Consider the following 14540-nt stretch of genomic DNA (forward strand, 5'->3'; position numbering starts at 1 on the left):
TAAAAGGATGAACAAGATCAAATATTGAGCACACTAGGTCTATCAAACCTTGAATATCGACACCGAAGTAGCTAAACCAGATTGTGAAACCAAGTCCAACAATTTCCATGATGTTTTGGGAACGGGTTCGAAAATTTACAATGTCGAGTGTGAAGCTAAGTCCACCTGCCTTAGTTGTGCAATGTACTCAGATATCTTCTTTATCATATCGACTCGAATTACATATATATTAATCAACATGTCGATGTAACAATATCAACATTTGTTATGATAAACATACTAAATGCATCAAACTTTAAGTTTGTTATATGTTTTTAGTATTTTACTGTCAATGCTATAGTTTCTAAAAATGCTTTTCAATCGAAATGATAGTTGTGATGAGTCTTCACCTGTCTCTCCTAAAAATTCATTCTCAATATAATTCTTCATGTGAACGTCGTTGCACTTTACGACTATCTCGGTCATTCATATATGTGCATCATCAAGTAAAAGAACAAAAATCGAGCAAATAAATACGAAAATGAAGAATCAACGAGATGCATCATGTAAATTAAGAAGCTTCTCATTGGTTAACTTCTCGAGTGATAACGCAAGTTCCATCGCTGAAAGAAGAAACCAAAAATCATATTTTCGTAAATTGAAGGACAACAATATGTGACATTTAACAACAGTAACTGATACAAATGATAAACAATAAAATATGATCTAAAGGAGTATTATAGCATTGAACAAGAACAAAAGAAATCTTGTAGGAAAAAGCGACAAAAATGGAAGTGATAGCAAAATTGGTGACTATTTACTTATCTCGCATGAGTAATAGATTGAGTTCTCTATCAACCGAAAACTAGCATTCAACATTACTCATAATTTCACTCATGTAGAATGTTAAAGAACAATGATTCATCCATGACATGTAGCAAGTTTAATCAAGAAAACAGGGAAAGATAATCATAACTAGTATAAATGATAAGCGTAAAACATCGGACAAAAAGAAGATATGCAAGAGATTGGAACCCCGAAAAAGAAATTTGTATGAAAAATGCAGAGCGGATCTCACCGACTACCATGCAAAGAAAACTGACATATAACCAGGAAAACCAAAACCAAAACAAAAACCAAAAAGCGGATCTATCACATTCATTGATAAATTCATAGAAAAACTAAAGCCATCTCTAATCAATCAAAAGATCTATCAAATACCAAGCGAATAAATCAAACGAGAGGATAAAAAAAGGACCAAAAATTTACTACAAAAACTTGGAAAATCTCGTAGTCTGCCATTGCACTTTCATGATGTTCACATTCCATATCCTCTACTTTAAGAACAATGTTTGATAGGATCATAGGAAGAGTAATACAACATATCCAAATAAAATTTCAAGATCCAAATACAAATAACACAAAATAACATATCCATAATTAAATAATCCAAATCAAACACAAGTTTCATCATAATTGAAAATACAACAAAAAGTTTCATAAATCAAAGATTGAACCACCACTCCAAGCATTTTCCAAAAAAGATCAATGATTGATAGGAAGAGCAATTTCCTCTGCTTTCTTCTCTTTCTACAATAAGAAAGTAAGCATTATTAAAAGAAACTTGATATGTGTTAGTAGTGTTACTTATTATGTATGTATGTATTATATAAATCAAGTAAAAACAAAACACTTAATAAACATACCTTATTCTTTTTCTTCACACAATGAGAGACAATCGCAACCAATCACCTCCACAAATTAAACCTTATGCGAGTATCGTGAGACAATGAAGCACGATATGAATCAATAACCCGTCCATGCAAGCACTAAAGTGCTTTCAGGGAAGCTACGATGAGTTATAGGTATAGCAAGAACATCTCTAGCCATCTTAGACAAAAACACGATACTTTTAAGGTATTTGCCTTCCACCACTCCAAAAGCATCAAACTTGCGAGAATCTCCATCACAAATAAAAGCACCCTTCTTGAGATAAATATCCAAATCAGATTTTTGGGGAGTAATAGTTTCAACTGTCTTCACAAATGCTTGAAATTGAGACCATCCTGAAGAAGAACCACTTGCACTACTTGTACAACCAATTGATGTAGTTTCGAGACTATTCTCAGAACCAATGGATTGATACTCAACAAGATATTCATTGTAAAGCTCATACAAACAATTTTTCACATCAAGAATATGAGTTTGTGCTTCCAAAGAATGATACATTCTAGGAAATGAAAACTCAATGGCTCTCATTTTGCACCTAGGATCCAAAAATAGCGCCAATTGCCATCAACAAATTGCATTCGCCCTCAATATTTTGTCAAACTTGATTTTTCATACTTGTAACCATGTCAAAAATGAAGTTATCTCCATCTCCACTCTCTTGATATTTTCTATCTAACACTTCTTTCACACGAAAAACTTCATTTAGAAACAAGTTTGAAGTAGGATACTCACTTCCAAAAATAATATTGGTAGTGGAATTGAACACTTCAAGAATTTCACACACTTTTTCTGCCTTTTCCCAATCTTCATTGCTTGGACAACAATCATAGGTGATATCACGATCTTTGTATCTTGGGAAAACATCTTTAAACTTCAATGCCACTGATAGCATCTCATAAGTTGAATTCCACCTTGTTTTGCAATCAAGCACCAACTTCCTATAAGGTAATTGCAACTGTTGTACAATCTCAGAAAACATAATTAGCCTCTCTTCAGATTGCTTAATATGAACCACACTATCACGAATATTTTCAATGACACTTTCAATCTTTGAAAGACCAAATTGAACCATTATGTTCAAAATGTGAGCCGTACATCGAACATGAAACATTCGTCCACCACAAAGCAACTTCTTATGTCTTGCAAAAGTGTCTTTCAAATTTCTAATAGCAACATCATTCTTTGAAGCATTATCCACCGAGATTGTGAACACCTTACCTTCAATTCCCCATTCTTTGCAACATTTATATATAGCATCAGCAATGTCAATGCCACGAAGAGGCGGAGTAAGATGCACAAAATTAAGAACACGTTTCTGTAGTTTCCAATCAATATCAACAAAGTGTCCTGTCACAATCATGTACTCCATCTTTTGAGGTGATGACATCCACATATCGGTTGTCAAGCTGATTTTGTTGACATTCTTCAACAATGCAAACAATCTCTTCTTTTCATTCTCATACATAAGCATACAATCTTTCTTTGCTGTGACACGAGAAATCTTTTCCCATTGAGGCATGCCCCTTTGTTGCATCATATTAAAACCTTCCTCCTCAGCAATGGAAAATGGATGCTCATGCATTAGGATCCAATGAGCAACAGCCTCTCTCATCTTTACCATGTCTAATTTGCCATCCGAAAATGCCGGTGTTATTGCTATGCCACCACATTCCTTCTCTTTTTGTTCAAAACTAATCTTTGTTTGTTGACTTAAAACAGTTTTTCTCAACGAACACGTCTTCAAATGCCTTGCAAAGTGTGTTGTGGCACCATTTGCAAGTATGGAGAGCCTAGTCTTGCAATGGACACACTGTCCTTTCTTATCCCCATTTGTAAGAATAACTTCAACAAATTCAGACCAAACAAATGATGTCTTTTGCCTTTTTTTCTTTTCAAATGTCTCATCTTCTCTTGTATTTGTTGTTGTTGTTGTTGTTGTTGTATTAATGTTGGTATTGGTTGTAGCATTTGGAGAACATTCATCTTCTAATAGTGGACTAGTCATTGAATTATTTTGACAAGATGACATCTACATAATAAACTAACAAAATTAGGTTGTTATACTTATAATGCGTTCATTGAAGGTAAATTGCAAGAAAAACCATATACCATAAGTAATTCTTTCACAAAGGCTCTTTTGATGGTTCAAATAAACAGCAGTTTTCTTTTTCAATTTCCTGCTTTGTTCATCAAAATCAACAAGGCAATGAGTTACAAAATTTAACAAAACATAATAAAAATATAGAACCAACAAATTGAACTTTTTCATACTAAACACAAATTCACATCCAAATTACCACAAAACAAAGATAAAAAAAAAAGCAAGATCAGTAATCTAAAGTTCAATTGTAACACATTACAATCAATAAAAATACGATTTTGGAAAAAGAGATCAACATGACTTAATAGTTCAATGAATTACATACATTAATAAAACTAGGGAATCGACATGGACAACATCCAAGCTATCTCGAAAAGGGAAAGCACATGATGGGAAAAAAATTCGATTCAAAGAAAACAAAGAGAGAGAGAGAGAGAGAGAGAGAGAGAGAGAGAGAGAGAGAGAGAGAGAGAGAGAAACTTACGGGAGTGGATTGATTTGATTTGCTTTCAGGCGACAACGGAAGATGAGAGCATAGCTTGAGGGATTTGTGGAAGAACTAGGGAACTAAATCGAAGAGAAAACGCTGGGGAAGAGATTGAGGGCGGATCACGGATGGTGAGATGGAGAAGATGCTATATACTCACCGGTCGGCTAGGGGACGAGGGTCAAAGGCGGCAAAGACAAGGTCACAAGGTCGATGAAAAGCAGGAGAAGAGATGCGAGGCTCGAGCCATCCGACGCCCTGACGCAGGCAGTGGCCGGCCCGGGTGGGAATCTGGGATTTGTGGCTTGGGGACCCGGGCCGGACGGCGAGGAGGCAGACGGCTTTGAGCTTGTGAGTCGTGACCCGTGGCCCAGTGAGGAGTTAGGGTGAGTGAATCTAGTGATGGATGGTGAGTCTCTTTTACTCTTAGTTAGATTTGATTACTGAATCTAAATTATCTAATTGATTATTGAATGGTTATTGGTTAATTTTGAATCTAGTTGAATACTTGAATAGTTTAGATAATTAGGTTAGGATAATAATCATAATATATATTAATATATATAATATAAGTAATCTAATATTAATATAGTTATATAATTATATATTTTTTTAACTAATATATACATAATTTAATATTATATAATATATATATTATAATATTATATATATTAATATATATATATATATATATTATATATATTATATAAAGCTCGTTTAGGCTCATGAGGCCTCACGAGTGAGATATATTGGGCTCGAGGCTTGGCTCGACAAGCATAAGCAGGCAGCTGAGCTCTGCCATTTCGTCGAAAAATCGAATCGAGTCGAGTCTTGGTGGGACCCGATCTCGAGTAGCTCACGAGTAGCTTGGCTCATTTACACCCCTATTTATGAAAGTATTCAAGATATCTATAGAATCCAGCATATAACATTTTTTTTAAAAAAAATGTTATCTAATTAAACATATGAACTTAATAAAATTAAACATAATGAATATCTAATGCATATTAGATAGCGTTTGGTTAGATGTAGTTGAAAATACAGTAGATTTTCAATTACGGTGTAGTTGTAAATTCTGGAGTTGAAAATGCAGGAGAGTCAAATTTGGTGTTTGGTTAATTGTAATTGAAAATGCTGGATTTCAAAATTTTGTGTTTGTTTGGAAGGATTTGTAAATCTGGATTTGAAAACATGTGTTTGGTTGGATGTATTTGTACGATATAAACACCCTTGCTAAGGATATCCCATCTTGGGTCATTATTAAATTTAATTAATTATAAATACACAATTAATTGTTATTAATAGTAACTAAAATAATTATGCATATAATTACTTAATTTAATGTAAAAATTATGTTTTTCATTACAAAAATATTGTTATTTTTTTAATCATTATAAAAAAATATTACATTATTTATAATTTTTTTATATTGATAAAAAAATATAATAATAACTCATTTATTATTAAGATAATATAATATCATGATTTTTATTTTTTTATTTTTTTATTTATATATTTTTTTATTAGAAAGTCTCACGTGACATCACATGAGACTTTCGTTGAAAATCCAAAGTCGTAGAGATTAAAGCTACGTAGCGATTTGAATGTGGTTCCAAAAGCCAATCAAAATCATCTACACTGCGATTTCTAACTACTTTTTCAAATTCTCAAATCCAACCAAACAAACACTAGATTTTGATTTTTTTTGTAATTACAATTACATGTAGTTTTATATCCGGGCAAACAAACACACCTTAATTTGGCAAAGAGTCAATTGCCACCATTACTCATTAATGACATGAGTCAAAAGGGGTTGACACAACCGACTGTCAGTGATGGAGGTGTTGCCGCCCTTTGGATTATTGCCATTATCGAATGACTGGGTACAACCCCTGATCTTTGTCTCTCTTTTATATTGATGTATTTTTTTTTATACATATAATAGATATTAGTCTATTTTACATGATAAATCTCGGAAATTATTAAATCATTGTAACTTATAACTTATGCATATTATGTATTTATTTATCCATATTTGACATCTCTTGAATGGGGATTTACTAGTTATATTTATAATAACTATACATATGATACAAATCTCACACATAGCTTTTTTAAAAATAAGGAATTATAAATCTCATGAACTCAAACTGAAATAATTATTAAACAGATCAAAAAATTAATTGTTTTAATTAGTAAAAAAAATGACAAAGTATTTCCACATTCTTCCCAAAATACCCCCCCAACGTAAAATTTATGTTCCAAACTACCCCTCCCTCTTTCCAGCCCGAAACGGCCCATTTTGTTGGCCCAAAACGATCGAAATCTCAACTCCAGTTGCAGAGCTCTCCTTCACTCGCTCTAAAACCCTAACCCTAGTTCTCTCTCCCCGGAGCTCGGAGCTCGGAGCTCTCATCCATGGCGGCGGTCCTCTCCCGTGCTCGCTTCTTACTCAGAACCAGGCTGAATCCCAGCCTTCCTCTTCGCTCCATTTCTTCTTCTCCTTTCCTCTCCCAAGAGCCCCAACTCCAGGAGTCGCCGGCGGCATCGCCACTTCCGCCGAACCCGTCGATCGGAAGCCCATTCTACAATGAGAACTGGAGACACCCGACCCCCTCGCCTGGCGCAGCTGTTGCTCAGTCAATCGTTCCTTTGGGGATCGGCGCTCAATCCTCTGTGCGAATGATGGCCTTCTCTCAGACCCTCGATGCCGCCAGCCTTATGAACGTCTTCGCCGACTGGATGGCGTCGCAGCGATGGTCTGATCTCAAGCAGCTCTTCGAGTTCTGGATCCGATCCCTCGATGCGACTGGGAAGCTGAACACGCCCGACGTGAATATCTTTAACCATTACTTGAGGGCTAGTCTCATGATGGGGGCCTCCGCCGGGGAGTTGTTGGATCTCGTGGTGCAGATGCAGGACTACCAAATTACGCCCAACACTGCGTCATATAATCTAGTGCTTAAGGCCATGCACCAAACTCGGGAGAGCGAGGCCGCTGAGAAGCTCATCGATCGGTGAGACTCCCTCCCCTTTATTAGTATTTAGTACTAGTTTATTCTTGAGATGCCATCCCAAAATATTGTTTTTTTTTTCTTAGCCAAATACTTGAACCAGGAAAATAAAAAGTTTGAGTCTTGTTGACATAAGAGTGAAAGTGAGAAATTTAAAGGCAAGTTTAGTTTTTTCTTAATTGAACTCTTTAATATTTTAAACAAGTTTATGGTCAGTTTGATTCCTTTCTCTCTTAGTGCATCCATTTGCTTCTGTTGCTTCTATCATAGTGTTTGGTTCTGGTTTTTGGAAGATTTAAATTTTGCTTTGATTTATCTACTTCACAATGGAAATGAGGGAGTGAATTGTTGTTCCTCTTTTTCTTTGCATAATTAAATAAGACAGAAAATAAAGGCATTGTGTTCATTGAGGCGGCGGGAATGGTTGCCACTGGATGAAAAATAACTAAGAAATTTCAATTTTATTTTCCAGTAGCCTAACTTTGGAACAAAATTCAAAAGAGTCAAATATTTAGTTATGGTGGCTTTGCAATTATGAATTTGGAGCATATGAAGCTCTTTGCTGTGAAGAGTGTTACTATGTTAGCAAAGGCTTTTTACTTTTTTGAGTGATTCTTTATTAATTGACGTCAGGATGCTGCAGACAGGCACTGCACCAGATGATGAATCATATAATTTGGTTATTGGCCTGCTACTTACGATGAATCAGATTGATTTAGCCCTGAAGTACATGGATTTGACACTGAAATCTGGGTACATGGTGTCAATGAATGTGTTCACAGACTGTGTTCGGTGTTGTGTTACTGCTGGGAGATTGGATGTATTGTCATCAATAATAGAGAAATGCAAGGTACGCATTATTAATTTGATACCCGGAGCTGGCTGTCTCTTATATTCCGTCTGTAGAATTTTACAATTCTGATCTGAGATTCTCAGTAGAATAATGTGGTTGTGACTATGCATATTTTGGTCATATTTGAGAGATTGGGTCAGTCCTTTTTTCTTCTCACATTTTAACTAGTTAGTTGCATAAAAGCATGCTAATTAGGTTTTATCTGTCTTCCATAACCTTGAGGCCTTTCTGTTTTTATTTCTTTCAGACAACTGAACAGAACAAATCCCTGTGCCCACCGTGGAATTTGTGTAACTACATCGCCGATGTTGCATTGCAAGCAGATCATAGCAAATTGGCGTTCTTTGCCTTGGAATTTCTTGCTCGGTGGATTGCTCGTGGTGAAAATGCAAGACCACCTGTTCTGCTTTCAGTAGATGAAGGGTTAGTTGTGTCGGCATTTGGTACTGCTGGCAGAACCTATAATTCAACTCTATTAGATGCTGCTTGGTCAATCCTGAGGCGCTCATTGCGTCAGAAGAGGGCTCCAAACCCAGAAACTTACCTCTCAAAAATATATTCGCATGCATCACTGGGACAACTTCAACGTGCTTTTAGTACCCTCAGTGAATTTGAAAATGCTTATGGAAATTCTGATGAAATTGAAGAGGAGCTGTTTTCCCCGTTCACCTCTTTATACCCACTGGTTGTTGCTTGTTGCAAAAATGGCTTCTCAACATTGGACTCGGTAAGAGTACTTATCGAAACCACTTTGAATTTATGATATTTATGAAACGAGTGTTGAATGCCATTTATGTCTAATAAGTCAAAAGATTTCATTTCTTAGAGTGAACCCCTTTTCTCGTTGTATGTGAACTTCTGTATATATGCTGATAATTGCATTCTTCACCTTCATAAGATTCAAACTACAATACAGACAGAATGCTAATACTCACCAGGGATTCTCATGGCGACAGTGCAAGATTTCTAAATAGTTTCAGGGATATTAAAAATATCTGTTGTTTGAAATCCTTGTTTTCTTCACAGAAAAGTGAGAATCTTAACACTCCAGTTTTAATCATAGATGTTTGTTTTATATGCATCAACAATTTGTATATGCGAGTGGCCCAGTCACTTTGGATGCGTGTTACTACTACCCCCTTTCAACGCCTTACTTTAACCAATTAGATAAGAATGGATCAGCTGGAAGCCTGGAACCACCCTCTTTGGGCAGTGCAATATGAGCACATTGATGACCTATCATGCAGCCCTTATAATAGTATTTTTTGAGAATGATTTTTGTTGAATTTTTCTGTGACTCTGTGGCAATTAATATGATGTCAGGACAATGGGTATGAAGAATCTTTATTTTTTCTACGGCAAACTGAATATTATCATCTTGCAAGAAACCTGAATGGCCTTTTTTTTCTTGACTAACTTGTCGATTTATAAAGAACAGGTGTATGTTCAACTAGAGAATTTAAGCAATGCAGATCCTCCATACAAATCTGTTGCCGCACTCAACTGTGTAATCCTTGGCTGTGCCAATATATGGGACCTTGATAGAGCCTATGAGACTTTTGAGGCCATCGGCGGGAAGCTTGGAATGGCACCAGACATCCATTCTTATAATGCTTTAATTTGTGCATTCGGAAAGCTTAAAAAGGTTTGCATGGCATACATTCCAAGTGTCATTAGTTGTTTCAAATTAATTGTGAGTCCAATATATTTTGTTCCGGCTGTTTAAGCTGAAACATGTGCCATTTTACTTTTTTAACAGACATCCGAAGCCTTAAAGGTGTTTGAGCATCTAGTAAGCCTGGGCGCGAAGCCGAATGCCACCACATTTACATTGCTGGTTGATGCGCATCTTATCAACCGAGACCAAAAGGCCGCTCTCTCTGTAATAGATGACATGGTACAAGATCTATTTCACTCCTAAAGAGACCTCTGCATTAATTCCAAAGATCTCTTGTGTTCACTGTTGAACAAATTTCATGTCAAGCAGGTCAAGGCGGGTTTGGCTCCTTCCAAAGAGACACTGAAGAAGGTGAGGAGGCGCTGTTCTCGAGAGATGGACTTTGATAGTGACGAAAAGGTTCAATTGCTCGCTCGGCAGTTTAATTACAGGATGGGCGGCGAAATTCGCAGGGAGGTGCTTTACAATCTGGAATACAGTACTGAGTACTAGGATAAGGTAACCATAAGAGTGTCTTGTAAGTCTGAATGCAAGGATTTGACCCATAATTTTTTCTCATTGACTTAGTGGCTGACTATTGCTTTCATTTTTATTGAAATAATTTGCACTTACTTTCTTGTTTGCAAGGCTGCTGTGAACCATCTGCTGATCACCGGAAAGAGATTAGTAAATGTGTAAATTACTCGTGTATTCGATTTTGACGGTTCTTCTGCATGAAGGTGATGTAGGATTTGGACTTTAAGGTTATTAATTTTCAAACCTATGTGGTGCTTTGTATTTCTTTGGCCTTTGAAGGATGAATGGTAGCTTCCTTTTATTTAATTCAGAATAAATCAACCCTACATTAATTTGTTAGCAACATAATTGTCTCATGATCAGATTGTATTTTTTTAAGACTAGTTCTTTTTTCCCCTAAAATGGTCAATTATTTCATTAGAAAATTCATCTTGGAGCTCTACAATTGATTCTACGATCAAACATGTTTAGTAGTAAAATTCTCAGTGTATTGGACTTCCAAGCATGTGAAAAATGACAAAATGCCTTCATTGTTTGTGTTCCTTATATGCAATATATATGCAGAACAATACTAAACTTCTGGGAATATGCAGGAGGAATGCATTATTTATTATTCACATGACTGGATAGATACATTATTTATACATTTATTATTTATTGCAATCTATATAAACGTGAAGATCCTCTTGCAGTGATTCACAGAGAAAGCATAGAAGTGGTAATAAGTCTGTGGACAACCAGATATATACTAATGCCAATAGGAGATACTTGGAGCACTGATGCAGGAGTTTTGCATTAACTAGATTCAGAATCCTTTTGAATTTAGAATATGAACCACCTGCACAGAAAACATGCACTAATTAGCACCAATATATATATATATATATACAGAGAGAGAGAGAGAAAGGAGGGTAAGTTGAAAATACCTTACAGGGATGAGTCTTTAGCACGCGTCTGTAGGGGATGTTTGTGGAACCAATGTAACATCCAACTTAGGACAATCATCAATCTCGAAATTGCAAGTTGCTGGAAAACCAGAGATAACGGAGAGATTGTTGTTGCTGAAAAATGTGGCGGTTTTTAGTGATGCGAATCCTTCGACTTTTTCAAGGCTGTGTGCTTTGTAGATTGTGAGAGTGGCCAAACTTTCTGCATGGTAAGCAAGACCTTGAGGAAGAGACTTGAGCTTTGGACAGTTGATGATCTCCAGTAATTCGAGGACAGGCTTCAGCAAATGAGATTGATATGGCTCCCATGTCCACTCTTCCCACTCTGGCATGTCTTTCAGTATTAATGACTTTAAGCTTGGAACATTGCTCCACGGTCCAACGTCTAAATCAATGTGCTTTATGGACCATGCATCTTCAACACGAAGATGTTCTAACAAAGGAAAGTGGTACAATGGTGGAAGTTCCGTGCAATATTTACACTTGAGCAAGTCAAGCCTTATCAATTTAATAAAAGGTAAATCCATGATCCATCGAGGGAATTCTAGGCCGAAGTAACCATTGATTTTGATATGTTGGATTAATGTGGACGAAGGGTTGAGAGCCTCAAAGCACTCTTGCATTTTCTCCTTCTCGGCTTCTTCATATGGTTGACCCTTTCCTCGACAAGAAAGCGTGAGATTAGTGAGATTAATATGTTCTTGGCGTATTTGGAGCTTCTTCAGTGTGCTAATTTCGTAGAAGTCACTTGCCACTAATCCAACGAGACAAGTCAATTGAGGTAGTTGACTTATCCGAAATGGCGTGCTCGTGAGTGGTGTTTGGTGAAGGTCGATGCTCCTGAGCTTATGCAATCTTTCGATGCTCTCAGGGAGATATTGTAAACTTCCACAGTACCTGAGGATTAAGTGTTGTAGATTGATGAGATTCCCAATAGCATATGGAAGTGTTTTGATGGGCAAACGTGAGAGATTTAGGTAACGCAGGTGCACGAGCTTGACTAGAGAGTTCGGTAGGACTCTACAATCAGAGCCGCTTATATCCAAAATCCGCAAGAGCTTGAGCTTTTGGAAGAGATCTTTGGGTAGCTTGGTTATTTCAAGCTTGCTTGTGAAGATGAGTGTTCTCACCGATGTTTGTTTTTTCACAATATTTGGAAATACATTCAATGGTGCATTATTTGTGATTACCAAATGATGTAGCTTTGGTGCGGAAAATGACGAGGGGGAAGTTGCGGCTTCTTCCAATGCTTGTACATCACCTTGAAAATAACCATAGTTTTGAACCAAATGTTGACCAAATGAGCGCATACTACCATGCATTTGGCACATGGCTTTATCATCATAATAAAAGCATTCTGCAGCAGCTGGTTGTAAAATATTGCTTTCAAGTAGTTCCATGTAGTAATCATTTGCTACATCTTCCAAAAGCTGCATCTCTCCATTCTCTTCTTCTGTTGACATTGATGGTTTTTTCACGAGCCCAACAACGACCCATTGTTGGATCAAAATGTTCTTCTCGAAGATATAATCCTCGGGGAAGAAAGCACAGAAGATGAAGCATTGCTTGATATAAGGTGACAAGTTCTCATAAGGGAGCAAATAAACGGTCTTAGGTAGTGTTTTATTTGAGAGTTCTAGTGAAACAATAATATTTTCTAGGACCTTCTCCCACTTATCACTATGATTTTTCTCTTTAGCATTTAGGATCCTAGCAATGGTTTTGATTGAAAGTGGAAGGCCATGACACTTGTTCACCATCTTTTTACCTATTTGTTCAAAGTGTTGCATGTTCCCCTTTTCACCATCATGAAATAATAATTTACACATCAAGGCCCAACCATCCTCCTCGGACAATAATGGCAACTTATGTTTATAAATGCCCTCATGAGTTATGACACTTTCATATCTAGTTGTAACTAAGACATTGGCATTAGTGATTAAATGCATATAGTCCGTCGTCATGTCTTTTAGTACTTTTGAATCATTAACATCATTGAGAACCACCAAAATTTCCTTATCTTGAATTAAATCACCATCAAATTTATTTATGGAATTCATTATTGTATGAAAAGTAGAATTCATGTGAACATCTACCCATATCGGAGGTGGCGAATGGAATTTATCTTTAATTGTTTGGTGGTTGAAGATTTTTCTAGCTAGAGTTGTTTTGCCAATGCCTCTCTCCCCAACAATCCCATAAACATGGACTCCAGGAGAACTACTGGTGATCATTAACTTCTCCACTAGGTTTTCAGTATCTTGCTCTATTCCACCAACTAGATCAATTTCATGTTCTACAGTGGTATTAAGATTAAATAAAGTCAAACCATTGTTTAACCCTTGTTTGAGAATCTCTTCCAATCTAGAGTCAATATTTTTAAGAGTGTTATTTTGACTATTAATTTGCTGGGGGAAAAAAATCAGGAGCAGGTATACATAAATGAAGGGAGAATACCAGTGTACCTGCAGTGGTTTATCCACTCTATCATAAAACTAAATAAATAAATAAATAAATAAATAAATAACAATGTACCTCATAATCCGCCATTCTAGCCATTGTCTTCAATTTATCCTCATGCTTAAATAAATCATCACTTAAGTCTTGCAAGTCATTGGAAACAGCTCTCAAATTATGAAACAAGGTGTTGGTGGTGCCATACGGGACAATCATCATCTCCTCATCAGCATACTCCAACTTGCTGTAGGCCTTTTCTAGCCTTTCTTGTAACTTCGTGAGATCATCCCTCACTCTCGCCATTTTCTTCGTCATCTGATCCTGCAACATCCACGATATGATCCGCAACATCTTAAGAACAACGACCGGCATTATATAATGTTGAAAGGCATATATTGTTTCATCGAACGTGGGGGGTTCTGGATCTTCTTCCAGCTCGCTGTAGTTATCCAAATAGATGAAACAAACAACCCGCAACATTATAAGACCAACCAGCAACACGATAGGAACAGCATACAACATGACCAGATACATCATAACAACAAAGCAAAACATTGGTATAACAATGGACAACACAACCCACAACACAACTGAGAGCACAACCCCCAACATCATATCAACAACCCACATATTTAATAACACAATCCCACACACTCCCAATGTGTTTGTTTGTTTTAATTTGCCCTGGTGCATTAATTAATTCCATGCATGGACTTATATATATAGATTCAGAGAGAGAGGATATTATATATGTAACTTGCATGAGTGAGAGAATTT

General features: G+C 36.5%; 3 protein-coding genes across 4 annotated transcripts; 1 reads left to right on the forward strand and 2 right to left on the reverse strand.

The window, feature by feature from the left end:
- Window positions 1–1785: 1785 nt before the first annotated feature.
- On the reverse strand, window positions 1786–3331 carry LOC120255195 (zinc finger BED domain-containing protein RICESLEEPER 2-like). Its single transcript, XM_039263084.1, has 2 exons — window positions 2326–3331; window positions 1786–2189 (listed from the first exon to the last, which is right to left on the reverse strand). The coding sequence occupies exons 1-2, from the start codon at window positions 3329–3331 to the stop codon at window positions 1786–1788; spliced, it is 1410 nt and encodes a 469-aa protein (XP_039119018.1).
- Window positions 3332–6616: 3285 nt separating this feature from the next.
- LOC120255196 (pentatricopeptide repeat-containing protein At1g26460, mitochondrial-like) lies at window positions 6617–10691 on the forward strand. Its single transcript, XM_039263085.1, has 7 exons — window positions 6617–7315; window positions 7946–8162; window positions 8413–8892; window positions 9604–9810; window positions 9925–10062; window positions 10153–10341; window positions 10471–10691. Exons 1-6 carry the CDS (start codon window positions 6717–6719, stop codon window positions 10333–10335), a joined length of 1824 nt encoding a protein of 607 aa, XP_039119019.1. The 5' UTR covers window positions 6617–6716; the 3' UTR covers window positions 10336–10341; window positions 10471–10691.
- Window positions 10692–10947: 256 nt separating this feature from the next.
- Window positions 10948–14436, reverse strand: LOC120255194 (putative disease resistance RPP13-like protein 1). Of its 2 annotated transcripts, none has more exons than XM_039263083.1 (3): window positions 13842–14436; window positions 11291–13771; window positions 10948–11197 (listed from the first exon to the last, which is right to left on the reverse strand). In XM_039263083.1, exons 1-2 carry the CDS (start codon window positions 14391–14393, stop codon window positions 11303–11305), a joined length of 3021 nt encoding a protein of 1006 aa, XP_039119017.1. In that variant the 5' UTR covers window positions 14394–14436; the 3' UTR covers window positions 10948–11197; window positions 11291–11302. The 2 variants fall into 2 exon arrangements, with proteins under 2 accessions (XP_039119017.1, XP_039119016.1); XM_039263082.1 differs by having other exon boundaries at window positions 11286–13771.
- Window positions 14437–14540: the final 104 nt, after the last annotated feature.

This window comes from Dioscorea cayenensis, unplaced genomic scaffold (assembly GCF_009730915.1).
Source record: "Dioscorea cayenensis subsp. rotundata cultivar TDr96_F1 unplaced genomic scaffold, TDr96_F1_v2_PseudoChromosome.rev07_lg8_w22 25.fasta BLBR01000881.1, whole genome shotgun sequence".
In the NCBI taxonomy this organism is placed as follows: domain Eukaryota; kingdom Viridiplantae; phylum Streptophyta; class Magnoliopsida; order Dioscoreales; family Dioscoreaceae; genus Dioscorea; species Dioscorea cayenensis.